Source organism: Gallus gallus, chromosome 6 (assembly GCF_016699485.2).
Source record: "Gallus gallus isolate bGalGal1 chromosome 6, bGalGal1.mat.broiler.GRCg7b, whole genome shotgun sequence".
Lineage (NCBI taxonomy): Eukaryota > Metazoa > Chordata > Aves > Galliformes > Phasianidae > Gallus > Gallus gallus.
This window is the reverse complement of record NC_052537.1, coordinates 18,324,987-18,337,781: the sequence shown is the minus strand read 5'-3', so window position 1 is coordinate 18,337,781 and position 12,795 is coordinate 18,324,987. Positions and strand designations below refer to the sequence as shown.

General features: G+C 43.7%; 1 protein-coding gene across 4 annotated transcripts; it reads right to left on the bottom strand.

The window, feature by feature from the left end:
- Positions 1-2,745: 2,745 nt before the first annotated feature.
- Positions 2,746-12,149, bottom strand: BLOC1S2 (biogenesis of lysosomal organelles complex 1 subunit 2). 4 transcript variants are annotated; one of them, XR_001467117.4, is made up of 7 exons: positions 12,031-12,149; positions 11,132-11,248; positions 9,901-10,020; positions 9,314-9,418; positions 8,643-8,786; positions 6,348-6,517; positions 2,746-5,083 (listed from the first exon to the last, which is right to left on the bottom strand). XR_001467117.4 is itself a non-coding variant. In NM_001277352.2 (5 exons), the coding sequence occupies exons 1-5, from the start codon at positions 12,080-12,082 to the stop codon at positions 8,755-8,757; spliced, it is 426 nt and encodes a 141-aa protein (NP_001264281.1). In that variant the 5' UTR covers positions 12,083-12,149; the 3' UTR covers positions 8,124-8,754. The 4 variants fall into 4 exon arrangements, 1 of the variants encoding a protein (NP_001264281.1); XR_001467116.4 differs by lacking the exon at positions 6,348-6,517; NR_102403.2 differs by lacking the exons at positions 2,746-5,083; positions 6,348-6,517 and adding an exon at positions 11,511-11,799 and having other exon boundaries at positions 8,124-8,786.
- Positions 12,150-12,795: the final 646 nt, after the last annotated feature.

The window sequence follows — 12,795 nt, the reverse complement described above, 5'->3', positions numbered from 1 at the left end:
CTATCACCAATATTTCCCCACTAAACAGTCATAGAACCATAGAATGGCCCTGGTTGGAAGGGACCTTGAGGATCATCAAGCTCCACCCCCCTGCTGCATGCAGGGCCACCCACCTTCATATCTAATACTAGACCAGACTGCCCTGGGCCCCATCTAACCTGGCCTTGAACACCTCCAGGGACGGGGCATCCACAGCCTCTCTGTGCAGCCTGTGCCAGCACCTCACTGCTCTCTTGGTAAAGAACTTCCTCCTGACATCCAACCTGATCTTCTCTCCTTCAGCTTCAAACCATTTCCCCTTGTCCTGCCAGTATCTCCCCTTTCAAACAGTTGACTCCCCTCCTGTTTGTAGGCTCCCCTTAGGCACTGGAAGGCTGCAATGAGTCACCCCACAGCCTTCTTTTCTCCAGGCTGAACAAGCCCAGCTCCCTCAGCATGTCTTTGCAGGGAAGGTGCTCCAGCCCTCTGATCATCTTTGTGGCCATCCTCTGGACCCTCTCTAAGAACTCTCTGTCTTTCTTGTACTGGGGACACAGACCTGGACGCAGTACACCAGATGGGGCCTCATGATGGTGGAGTAGAGAGGGACAATCACCTCCCTGTCCCTGCTGGCCACCCCTCTTCTGATGGAGCCCAGGATACCATTTGCTTTCTGAGCTGCAAGGGCACACTGCTGGCTCATGTTAAGTTTTTCATCCACCAACAGTGTCCTTCAGTACAACACCTAAATGTTTCTTGAACACCTCCAAGGATGGGGACTCAATCATCTCCCTGGGCAACCAATTCCAGCACCTGACCAAAAGATACCACATAGTCACTGCTGTAGACACTTCACAGCTCCTCAGGCAATCCAAGGCATGGCAAAGGCAAATGAGAGTCTGGGATCGGAAAGAAACACAATTTAACTCCTCGCAGAAAAAGACAGGAACAACTCACTTACTGCCTTAAAGCCACCATTTCTATCCAAGAAATGCTCTGGCGTGAATTGATCTGGATCTGGATTTGTTTCAGTGCAGGGAATGTAACAGCATCCTGAAGTAGTAAACATTGAGAATGGGTATCCAAGTAGCTGAAGATAAACTTGCCAAAACCCAGCCACACAGTCTGCATCTGACTTATCTAATTTCTTCAAACGTAACCTGATCATTGCAGGAACCTCTGTTCCCTACTGCCATACGGCCTTCACTTCTCCATGGCAGCGCATACTCAGATTCCTGAGAATAACAAAGGCTTCCAGCACAGCTCAGGCCCTGCATTACAGACGGTGGAGGCTTCTACCTTATTCTGTGACTGACCTATCAAATAACTTTGCGTGAGACAGCTTCCTTAAATTCCCTATCGTTGTCATCCCAAAGCCCGGGTTATCATAACCTTAATAAAGGCTCTGCACATCAGGACCAAAAGCACTCACTATCAGCAAACGGCTTTCACCAGATCTGGTATCCATTGCTTTGTTTCCAGGATGTGACACCAACATCTCCACCTCCCACGTTAATTAAGCACGTACATTCATATTGCTCTTCGTCGCTTAACCTCCTGTATGACACAATTGGTGTCATGCACTCAGTTTCGATCAGCTGAACAGAGCCTTTCTGAGATTTTATACTGTCAGGTCATGAACATGTCCAGCATCACCTCTCTTGTAAGGTATGCGCTGTTTGCAAAGCACATGCACTTGTCAACTTACTGTCTCAATTTCTGACTTTTGCTGCCTGGCTTGGGGAAGGGCCTCTTCTCATTTAATCCTGACTATCATTTAAAGCTAAGCTCTATTCAAAGATGATCAGCAACAGGAACAACAGAGTGCTTTACTGCTGAGGTCACCGTACAGATCACACAACAGGTGATAAGGCCTGAACTTCCTTGCCCTTTCAGAGACCGAGCCAATACATAGCAATCTGTCGTACGCCCTAAATGACTGAGAGCAGTTATGTCAGTGGCCTGGTCCTGAGTCAACTGAGTTGTGTTTTGGGTCCTGGGAGTTCAGACACAAATATTTAACCAAACCTTTTGTGCTGGCTGGTCAAATGGCATTTCTGAAGTCACCCGAAAAATAACGCCAAGGTCTGTGTCTTATCTTGAGTACTGCCTGCGTAGCATGTTACAAGTAGGCATGTTTTGTAAATTGTTGAATGCTGAATGTATCGTTGAATCTTAATACCTCTGGTGATGGCAAAGCCTTTGTCTTGTAAGGCAGGAGTTGACACTGTGATTTTCTGCAAGGGGCTAAAAAGAATCCTACCTGAAATTGATAAGATTTTAGCAGCAGAGATGTAATTCACAGCAGAATAGACACGATGCTTCCCACGGGCTAATCTGCGAAATGAGAACATTCAGTGAAGTAATACATCTCAATGTAAGGACACAGGAGCCTGAGGATGGGTGCACAACACCATGACAACAGTCTAGTCGGATCAGGATCCTGTCTAACACTGGCTGAAAAGGAGGTCCCAAGGATAGCAGCAATGCAACCACGGAGGAATTGCACCAACATCTCCACCTCCCATGTTAGTTAAGCACACACATTCATCTTGTATTCGCTATAAAAAAAATGGCTGCATGCACAGCTACAAGGTGAAGTAGTTTTCATCAGAAGGCTTCTCAGTCTCTACTCCTTTGGGACTCTTATAACTGATTGATCTGTCATAAATTCTGAAAGGGGAAAAAGAGTTCCTTCTGTGCCTCTTCCAGCAGACAAACTTCAAGGCCTGAACACAATCACTTACAGAAAACACGCAACTGATCTAATGGAGGAGATACAGTCTGAGCTGTACATTTTTATTGTAGCATGGGGGACATTCAGTGGCACAAATGAGTAGAACTTCTTGTATGACAGAATTTGTGTCATGCAGTTGGTTTCAATCAGCTGAACAGGGCTTTTCTGAGATTTATATTGTCAGTTGGCGAACTGGTCCATCCACATTTTTCTTTGCAGTCCTTATGAACTACTTGGTGCTTATTCATGTACCAACCTCACAGTCACGGAGTATTTTTCATTCCTTCATTTCTATTTTGTCAGCTCTAATGAGTCAAAGCAGGAAAGAATGGTGACATTTTTTGCTCTATCAATGCTCTTGTTTCTTCGGTTGTAATCCTTTATACAAGCTGTGCGTGAGACAGCTCTGCATCTCGGGCATGTATGCCTAGGAGCAGGTGGGCAACGCTGTCGCAGTCATTCCACAAGCTGATCTTTTAGGTACATGTAAGCATAAACAAATTGGTTAGGACACAGACACAGGTTCAGCTACAGAGCTGAAGATAAGCCTTTGGTTGCTGCCTATCCTGCTCCACTGTTCAAGGTTTTCTTAAAGCTTTCATTAATACAAATAAGGTAATCACCAAAAGAAAAATAAACCGACCCACAATAACTCTCAGAGGAAAATGCATGGCACTAGTGAATTAAAAAAAAAATAGCGATAGATGAAAATCACCACAGTAAAAAAGGCACCATGTAGCTCACAGTATCTTTTTTTTTTTCCAACACGTAGTTTAGAAACTCAGCAGTGGCTCAGAACATGCCTGAGAAGGGCTCTTCTGGAGTACCTGCGGATGAGATATCCAACAGAGGGAGTGCACTGCCGTCAACAACTGATCAGTCTCTGAACAAACATAATTTAACTTAAAAAATATACCCGTATTATTAGAACTGCAATACAGTCCCAAGTTTTTTAATCACTGGACCAGGCTCTGCTTAATGTGCACCACTGGACCCCTCAAATCCTGCAAACTCCCTTGACCTCTTCTGAAGACTAAGGCAAGTTATTCTTCAGGTCTAGTTAATATGTTTCTTATGAAGGGCAAAACAAATGGCTCAGGAGGCAACTTCCCTGCTTCAGACATCTTCCTCCATGCAGACTGAAGAGATGAGGAGACCAACAACGCAAACAGTAAGAAAATAGTTGTGGATCCCAGGGGTTCCATTGCGACATGAAAAAGGGATGCTGGATCAAAGGAGGACTCGATGCTACATCCTGGAAATCAGCATTTGTGTATGCTATGGTTTAAAAAATAAATTAAAAAACCAAAACAAAACAAAAAAAAAAAAGTGCAAAGGCAATCAATAGCTTCTGCCTCCTCTGGATTAAACATAACTGGTTAGATAAAATCAGCAGTTGCTGGCAAACTTGGATGAACTGCTTTATTTTTTAAATTTTTTGTGACCTCTGTCAAGGTTCTGCTTTATTCTACTGTAATATCAGAAAGCAGGGACAAACAGTAATCATTAACAAATCTCTCGTTAACAAAACTCATCATACTTTCGTAGAATGTTTGTTCTCTACTTACTGCTTTTTTTTTTTTCTTGTATGTTCGCCCTCAGGTGCAACACTGCACACGTAATATATTTAGCTACAGGCCAATACTGGATAACTCCTGTCCAGTTTGGTAACATTAAACATCTCCAGTGATCACAAAGTTCCAGGTTAAAAAGCATACTCTAACATAGAAGAGCTATATTTCAGCTGTTGAACACGTTGTAGTTTCCACTAACGACTAAAGACCCCATCCTGAATTTTTTTGGACATCTACACAAAGTATTATTCTGACAGTTGAACCCAACTTCTGAAAAACCTGTCAGAGCAGCTGGGCAGAATTGCCTCAAGTGTTCTGGAGAAAAAAAACTCTTCTGGATCTGACCTATTTCTGCTTAAAGAGCTATATTTGCTGTAGTTGCTAGGCCAAGTTTTATCCCCTGGTTTGCAGTTACAGTTCAACTTGTCAAGAACTGCTTTCAGCTTCAAAGCAGTTGCACAGATCACTTTAATGAAATACTTGGTCCCTTGGTTCTCATCTGTCAACCCTCTTTCCTCTGTGGTCTTCCATGTTCTTCCTTCAAGCATCTACTATTTTCTTATTATCTTCTGCACCAGGAAATGCCACATGGTGCAACGCATAGCTAGATGGGTTCCCATCTTCAGAGTTCCTGGAGTTTTTCATCTTTGTAATTTTAAAACAGCGCAGCTTTTTCTTCAAGTAGAAAAGCAATAGTTTTAACGCAATACTGGTACTTCCTTTCTGTTAACTGCTTTATCTTATGGAAGTTTTCTCTGATGAAACATCACCCTCTTGTGGCCATCTTGCAAATCTGTCAAAAAGGAAGAGAAGCAGAGAAAGGCTGTGTTATTTTTCTTTGAAATTTCCTACGCTTTGATCACATAGATTCCCAGACTCTCCGGTAGCATGTCAGTCTGTACGTGGTGACAGGATCTCACATCAACCACCAAATGCATCTATGAGTAAAACAAAACGTGGCTAAGTCAGCAGTTCTAAGAAAACACATACAAATATGACTGTCACTGAAGTGTATTTAAATCTGTTCTTCACTAGATTCCTTACTAGAAAGACAAACCAGATGCTGGGCCTCTAACGCTATCGAGGTGACTTGGGGAAGGCTAGGAAGCTCCATGCAGACAGCACTCTCCAGGGTGAGATAAGTATAGAGGTAATTATTCTACCTGCATGTGACTGTATTTATCTGACTACTGTCACTGTCCCCTTGACTGCCTTGACCCTAAAGAATGAGGAAGAGTACCTGCTAATACCAGCTGTGTGGATGCTCTCTTAGAGGGCATTAATCCAGTCTTAGTTGTGACACTGACAGCGTCCTCAGCTTTCAGACATATCTTTGGAGACCTGAGAGGTGCTGCTTATGGCTTACAGATAGTACACGTGTACTCCAGAGTGGCGTTCCGCAGTGACAATCTGTTTAATCATAACTTTCCAGTTCTCTGCCAAGCAGAGGACGAACCTTAGCCTTTTTGCACCTGAGAACGTGCTCTTGCTTGGCTAGCAAGTCTGTCTCTACGTGCAGTACCTCCTGCCCAAACAGGGCAGAATATATATCCAAATTCTGTGCTAGGAAACCTTCCAACTTGGCTGCCATAACGTCCAAAGCTGGCAGTGGCAATATCACATGCTGCATGGTCCTAGGCAACCCGCTCCAGGTGACCATGCTTGAGCAAGGGGTTGGAGCAATTGACTTCCAGATCCCTTTCAAAAAGGTGATACACCTGTCTTCCTGTCTTTTTTTTTTTTTTTTTTTAAAGCGAGACTAATAGCTCTGAAATATATTCTCCATTACATGCCTTACCATGGCATCAAGATAGACAGCTGCCTCACTGCAGCAACCATAGTAGGAAGCATCAAAGAACATAAATAGAAAACAGAGTGGAGAGCAGTGCAGTTCTTCATGGTCCGTTCAGGTTACACAGCAAGGCTGCTATAATGACCCAGTGACAGAGGATTCTTACAACACTATGAGTTTCAGTGTCTCAAGTGTAATGTGGACAGTATGTATTAAGGAAAATGGGGTGGTGAGTGCAACACATCTTAAATACAGCAGGGCTGACCTGTATTCAGTTCTGTACCCAACTTGGTTTGTCTCCACAGGGTGTGAGAACATGGTACGCATCTGATAAAAGAGCTGACTTGCACGTAATTGCCAGCATGCTGCCATTACAGTATAGAGCCTGTCTGTGTCACGTTCCATTTTGTATCCAGTACTTGATTGGCATGTTATCTGACCAAAAAAAAGGATTTATTTGACTTGCTGAGTAGTGATAGGACAAGTCACTGGCACTTAGAGCTCCATATCTGATTCATCACATAGACAAGATCACAGTGCTCTACACAGCACATAGTCACATTTACACGCTCACAGTGGGATGCAAATCTGCCACCCTTTCACACTGCCCCTGCAGCTGGCTATAGCACAGGGCCAGCTGCTATTCTGCAATGGAGAATAATCCCTGCATGTTAGCACTCACTATGTACTTCTAGCACCGCCTTCCAAGAAAGAGTGGGGAATCAAAGAAATTACTAGGCTGGAATCCCAGATGAGCCTATCCTGCTTAGACTTCCAACAGCTATTCAGCTCTAGATTCTGATGTCCACACATCAAGAACCATTTCCAACCTGATATGAACTACTACGTTTTCTGTTCTTAGAGATGGATAGGGGTCAGGTAAGGGGACTTGCAGGGGATCAGGGATTATGTTCCCACCCACATGTGAATGCAATATGTTGTAATGAAAATTCCAATTTGTTCAGGGAGCAGAGGATGTGAGTAGCACCCTCAAGGCAGATTTAATATCAGCAGCCAAGGATCTGTGATCCTCCTCCGTAGTAGCAAAGAAAAGGGATGGTACTGTGAACACTGGTGAGTGTGGCTGAAATGTGCTCAGCTCTTGTACCATCACAGGTGCAGGAAACACTGGAGAAACAGGACTCTCTGCCACAGTCTTATTCCTGTTGATACATTACACTTTTGAGCATCAAAGATCACAAAGAAAACTACTGTCATTCAAATATCAGTTTCTAGGCATGAAGGTTTTAGATGTGTGCCACTACATCCTCTTGCTAGGCTGAAGGAAGTTGCTTTGATAACAATATTAATGTTTAATTAACGACACAGGTAGAAAACTCATCAGTGAACTAACTGAACAAAAACAACATAGATACAGATGCATGGTTATCTCTGGGAGACTGAATCTTGTTAATAAATTGATACTCATTGAAAAAAGCCTTTCTCAGAGTCTACATCAAAGTCATCCAGAGTAGCACTTTCCATGTTAAAGCCCAGGACTTTTTAAGTGATGCTGAAGGCTCTCAAAGGTCTTGCTTTACTATTTTTAAATAGCACTAGGGAAAACTTGACTATCAACTATTAATACAGTAGTTACACAATACCGGGCAGAATCATGATCTTTACCATATTAGCACCTGACTAATCTCAATTCCAAACAGCTAGTACAAAGTTTGAACACTATCAGTATTTGCACTGCCCTCTACTGGAACCCAATCAAAAGCCAGCTTCAACTGAGCCAATAGGTACAAAAAAGCCCACATTTTGACTGTGTGTCCAGTAAAAAGGTTTCTGTTAAATTAGCAATTTGGAGTACTGTTCATCTGGTAGAGGACTTTTCTTTGCTGGGCATACCTCTTCAAAAATGAATAGCATCAAAAAATGCAGAAACTTCTTTGGGAAAGTAGAGAAAGGAAGTACTAAGTTAACTAAGCACATGTTAAAGTGACTGCAACTTCACCAGAGGTCAGGACTGTCAAAGGATATAAATACAGGAATACTTGACACGAGTTTAAAACATGTTTTCTTCTACGATCTCCAGTAACTGTAAAGTGTTTGTCTTTATTAACAGACCCTTTGAAAAACAAAAATACAACTTACATAGTCTTTCCAACAGGAATTTGTGAGATTCCAGAGAGACAAATGTAGCAAGTTGTTTTATTGTAAATTCATAATGACTAGTCTCTCTATTTTAAACAGATAAAAATGCATAGCAAACTTAAGTGTTTTCAGTACCATGCTCACAACTCCAAAGGCCAGGGAATCTTCTCAATACAGAGCTCAATGAAAGAAAAAAAATAGGTTTATGTCCTGCTGCTGCTAAGTGAAAATGTCTTTATAGGTTATGCAGGGCTTCTCCTTGGTAGAATATTGCATGTTGAACACAGGACTAATGAAGGGATAGCCAATATCAAAATATGGGTTAGGGACAAGTTTCAACTTTCCACCGTGGAACTGAGGCAACAGAAACATTACAGAAGAGAAAAATACCATCCAGCCTTAGGCCTGAATACAGCCAACTGTATTCAATTGATAAAAATAAAAAAATAAAAAAAATTACCAGTCTTATGTTAGCTGTTACCAAATCCTTGTCAACATATAAAACTGATGCTGTGCAACTCAGAGATCAGTCTGACCCACAGCCCAACTCCAATTTAACGACTGTTGCAATTTCATCGTTTCTCCAGTTTTTTGTACTTGGCTTCTGCAGAAGGAAAAATAAGAGCATTTTAGGACTGGACAGGTAAAAGATTTGAATCCTGTACTCTGCTATACATCTTGAAATCCAATTTAATTTAGATGAATCACTTGGGGCCATTTTCTCCTAAAGCACTTAGGCAAATCTAATTGCACAATGAGGTTTTTAAGAACTACATACTCAGGGCAGACAATTCACGTAACATAAGCCAAGGGGACTTAGGTGCCTGGTGGAACTTTATAAATCCCTCCATTTGCAGGATTAAATATCTGTCTTGAATATTTGTGCCAGTCCACGTTGCAAAAAAGAAATTAAGACTCATTAACAAGCTACAGTCCAGTAATACCTATATGAGTCTACCTCCTTATAATTTCAAATGTTCATCTTTTATCAACATTTTCTGCTTCACAGACACTTCTAATGTTCATTATTTTGAAAGTGGATCAATGCTATGCTGTATGGGTGACTCTGTCGCTCAGACTTGTTGAACAAAACACGACTGCTAGGTAGTACAAGCAGAAGACAATAGTTACCAAGTCTTTTGGAATATGCATCCAATTTATAAGCTGCCTGTTCCAGAGCTGCAACCTGCTCCTCAATTAGGTTGATTTGTTCCAGATATGGCTGAAGAGCAGCATCTTTAAAAGCCAGAAAAATAACAGGTGTCAGTTCTTAGTAATTCAATTCCAATAAACAGTTCACACTTGAAACAATTTCTCATTATGTTCTTCAGATAGAATACTTTAAAAGCTCCTTCCTTTTCCCACTCCAAAATCAAGTGGTGATACTGATAGACGTATCCCAGCAAAATACGAAACGTTTAAGAGCACTGTTAGACTCAACACAAAGAACAATACAACATATCTCAGAAGTACTGTTATTTAATCCTTATTATTTCAAAATCTGGGGGTAACACAGTACATAAGTTCTCTTAGTTTAGTCTACCTAGTCTATAGCTTAACAAAATACAGAAGATTGGCATTTTCTAACACTATGCAGCTCTTAGGGAGCTTTCTTCCCTTCAGAACCCACTGGAAGGTAAACCATCAGCATCTTAGATACTTCAGCTCCCATACAACTGTGCAGTTAATTATTCTCCTCCCTTATTTGTTTTACTTACATTTTTGATTTAAATCCTTCAGATTTCTACTGATGTTTATAGCAATATCTTTCATTTCTAGGTACTTCAAGCTAGTCAACTTGTTCATGTTTTCCAAGAGCTTGTAGTCTTCACTGGTGGCTTAAAAACAATAGAGTTTATTTTAATTAAATGCTCATGTAGTTTGAACTGGGTACAGACTTTTCTAGAAAACAAGAGACTTCAAAGCAACAGCCAAATACAGTAAGAATAGTTTAGATGGCAGTACAGGTGTTAGTATAACGCCGTATACGTATGAAGATTGAGCTTTGGGCAATCCCAGTACTTTCTCAGTCTCACAGACATCCTTGCCTAACGCAGCAAAGTCACTTTGATCCAGAATCTCAAGACAGAATACAGTGATATTCAGAAGACAAATTACAAGGTTTCCGGTTCCCTATTCATGTTACAGGGATAACAGATCATCTACACACGCACAGTAATTTGGAAGGATAACAGTATTAGAGATGGCAGCAGCCTTAAGAAGTATCTCAGCTCAACAGGCATTTGCTTAAGTGATCTAACTGCTAAGACTTCCTTGCTTTTAGCAGGAACATAGATTAGATGATCTGCAGGGGTACCTTCCAACCTAGATTACTGATGTTGCCTGATACAGGACCAAAGCAGTCAGGCAACACTCTGACCTTTAAAAATAACCATATGAAGCACCTCGGACAAACAGAAGAGTTACCAAATGTTATGATTTTAACTGATAAACAATTTAAAGAACTTGAAGAAGTTCTCATGGTGCGATGATCTATGGCAGCATCCACCTCCAGAAACTAACATTTCAGTTTACTTTCCATAGTTTATTCTAAAGCATGAATGCTGAAAAATGTATGTACGATCTCTGCTCTCACACAGATGTGAAATAGCTACACATGTTCCACTCTCAGTTCTGCTTCTCTTCCTGTCCTTCTTCACCTACACTTCCCCATAATATGCACAAGCTTCTGCAGAACAGAAAAACAACTTGTTCTGGATGCTGATAAACTGAGTATCTAGAAAAATATCTGTACTGATCTGGGACTTGGTTAAGGCACCAATTCACTAATGTCAGCGTTGTTAGCAGTCTAGCAACATATAAGTCTTGAACTGCCAGTTTTGCTAGATACTATAATGTATAGTTTATACACACAACAGAAGAGAGTTCCTTAAGAGAAAATGAAAAGGAACAGAAATTTACTTGCAAGTCAGTATTGCAGTGCCTTACCTGTCAGTTCACCTGTTAGGTAAGTGGCCATTTTGCTGAACATATCTTTACAGAGCTCATTGATGTCCGCTTCTGCTGGTTCCTTAGCTTCCTCTGCTGTTTCAACAGCAGGATCCTCTGATCAGGGTACAGACATTACAGGGTCAGGGGAAAGTCAGCAGGTACAAACACAGACCATGAGAATTAAACAGACCGACTAATCGGGGCTTTTTTTTTTTTTTTTTTTTTTATGTTGACTACACCTACTTTCCAGACAAATCGTCTCCTTTACACTAAAGGATAACGGACCGTGGCTTTTTTCTTTAAAGGAGCGTCAAGGCTATGTTAGAACACTTCAGGAGGCGTGTAAGACGCAGGCACCCGGCCTGACCGCACTTACACAGCTCAGCCCCCTCCTAAAGGGACTGGGGGAGGGCCTTTGTGGGACGCGGCTTCTAAGGACTCCGCGCGCAGTGCTGCTGCTCTTTATTTCTAGTCGCTGACTGAAAACACAGGAGCTGCCCCCAGGCCAGCTTCACAAGGAGCGAAACCAGATTTCCAGCCAGAGAAAACGACAACCGCTGCATTTCTCACAGAAACCCGCTCCTCCACAACCGGCCCCCGGGCTGCTTCTTGCAGAACCGGCGCAGCTCCCTCTGTGTCGTGACTGCGTCCGCTTTGCCTCCGGCCTGAAAGCAAAGGCTCCAGGTTTCCGGCGGCCCGGCAGCGGCCTGGAGGGGGACTGCAACCTCGCCTCCGGCCAGCAGACGGACGGACGGACGGAGGGGGACTGCAATCTCGCCAGCCCCCAGCCCAACCTGCCTGCCCCTCCCTAGGCCGGGCGCAGGCCGCGGCCTGTAAGCCCACCAGCGGCCACACGGTCAAGGAGCGAACTCGGCCCCGGCCCCCCGGCCCCTTACGCTTGGCGGGCTGCGCGTCGGCCTCGGGCAGCCCCTCCGCTGCGGTCGCCATGGCGACAGACCCCCTCCCACGGCGCCCGCTTCCGCCGTCGCCCTCGCGCAAGGCCGCGGTCCCGCCCACTCCTTACGGCGCATGCGCGACCCTGAGAGCGCTGGGCGACGCCGCCGCCTTCGCGCACCGCCGAGTCTCGTCCGCTAGGGGGCGCTACCGGGCTGCGGGGACACGCCTGCGCAGCGGCAGCAAGCGATACTGCGGTGAACAACGGGGCACGGTTGTATTTTATCGGCTGTAAGTTAGCGACAGAGCTCAGAACGCGCTCCCACAGATACACTGTCGCTCCTGTACTGAGAAGTCCACATCTGGGCACAGTACTCCTGGTTGGGTGTCACCAAAGCAGAGCAGAGAAAGGACCACCTCCCACCGCCTGCTGGCCGCAGTGCTTTTGTCATTAATGAAGATGTTGAAGAGCACCGGTCCCTGATGGACACCACACATAACCTACCTTCATCTGGACAGTGAGCCACTGACCACCACTCAGGGTCTGATCTCACAGTCATTTCCTCATCCATCCAACAGTCCACCCATCAAATCCGTATTTTTCCCCACTTTGGGCAGAAGGATGTTGTGAGAACCACCTCACAGGCTGCATGCTCTGGCGCTGCAGTGCCCCTGGCTGAGCCCATGAGGGGCTCCATGAAACTTACAAGCTGCTCTCCTTGCTAAAGCTGCTGCCATCCGACAGGCTGTGTTGAGTGAGGTAAGCT

Excerpts from the sequence above, each read along its gene's own strand:
- BLOC1S2 (NM_001277352.2), bottom strand. The coding sequence starts at position 12,082 with ATGGCGACCGCAGCGGAGGGGCTGCCCGAGGCCGACGCGCAGCCCGCC. Across the intron at positions 11,249-12,030 it reads CGACGCGCAGCCCGCCAAGC|AGGATCCTGCTGTTGAAACA; the intron begins GTAAGGGGCCGG and ends TACCCTGATCAG. Across the intron at positions 10,021-11,131 it reads CCTAACAGGTGAACTGACAG|CCACCAGTGAAGACTACAAG; the intron begins GTAAGGCACTGC and ends ATTGTTTTTAAG.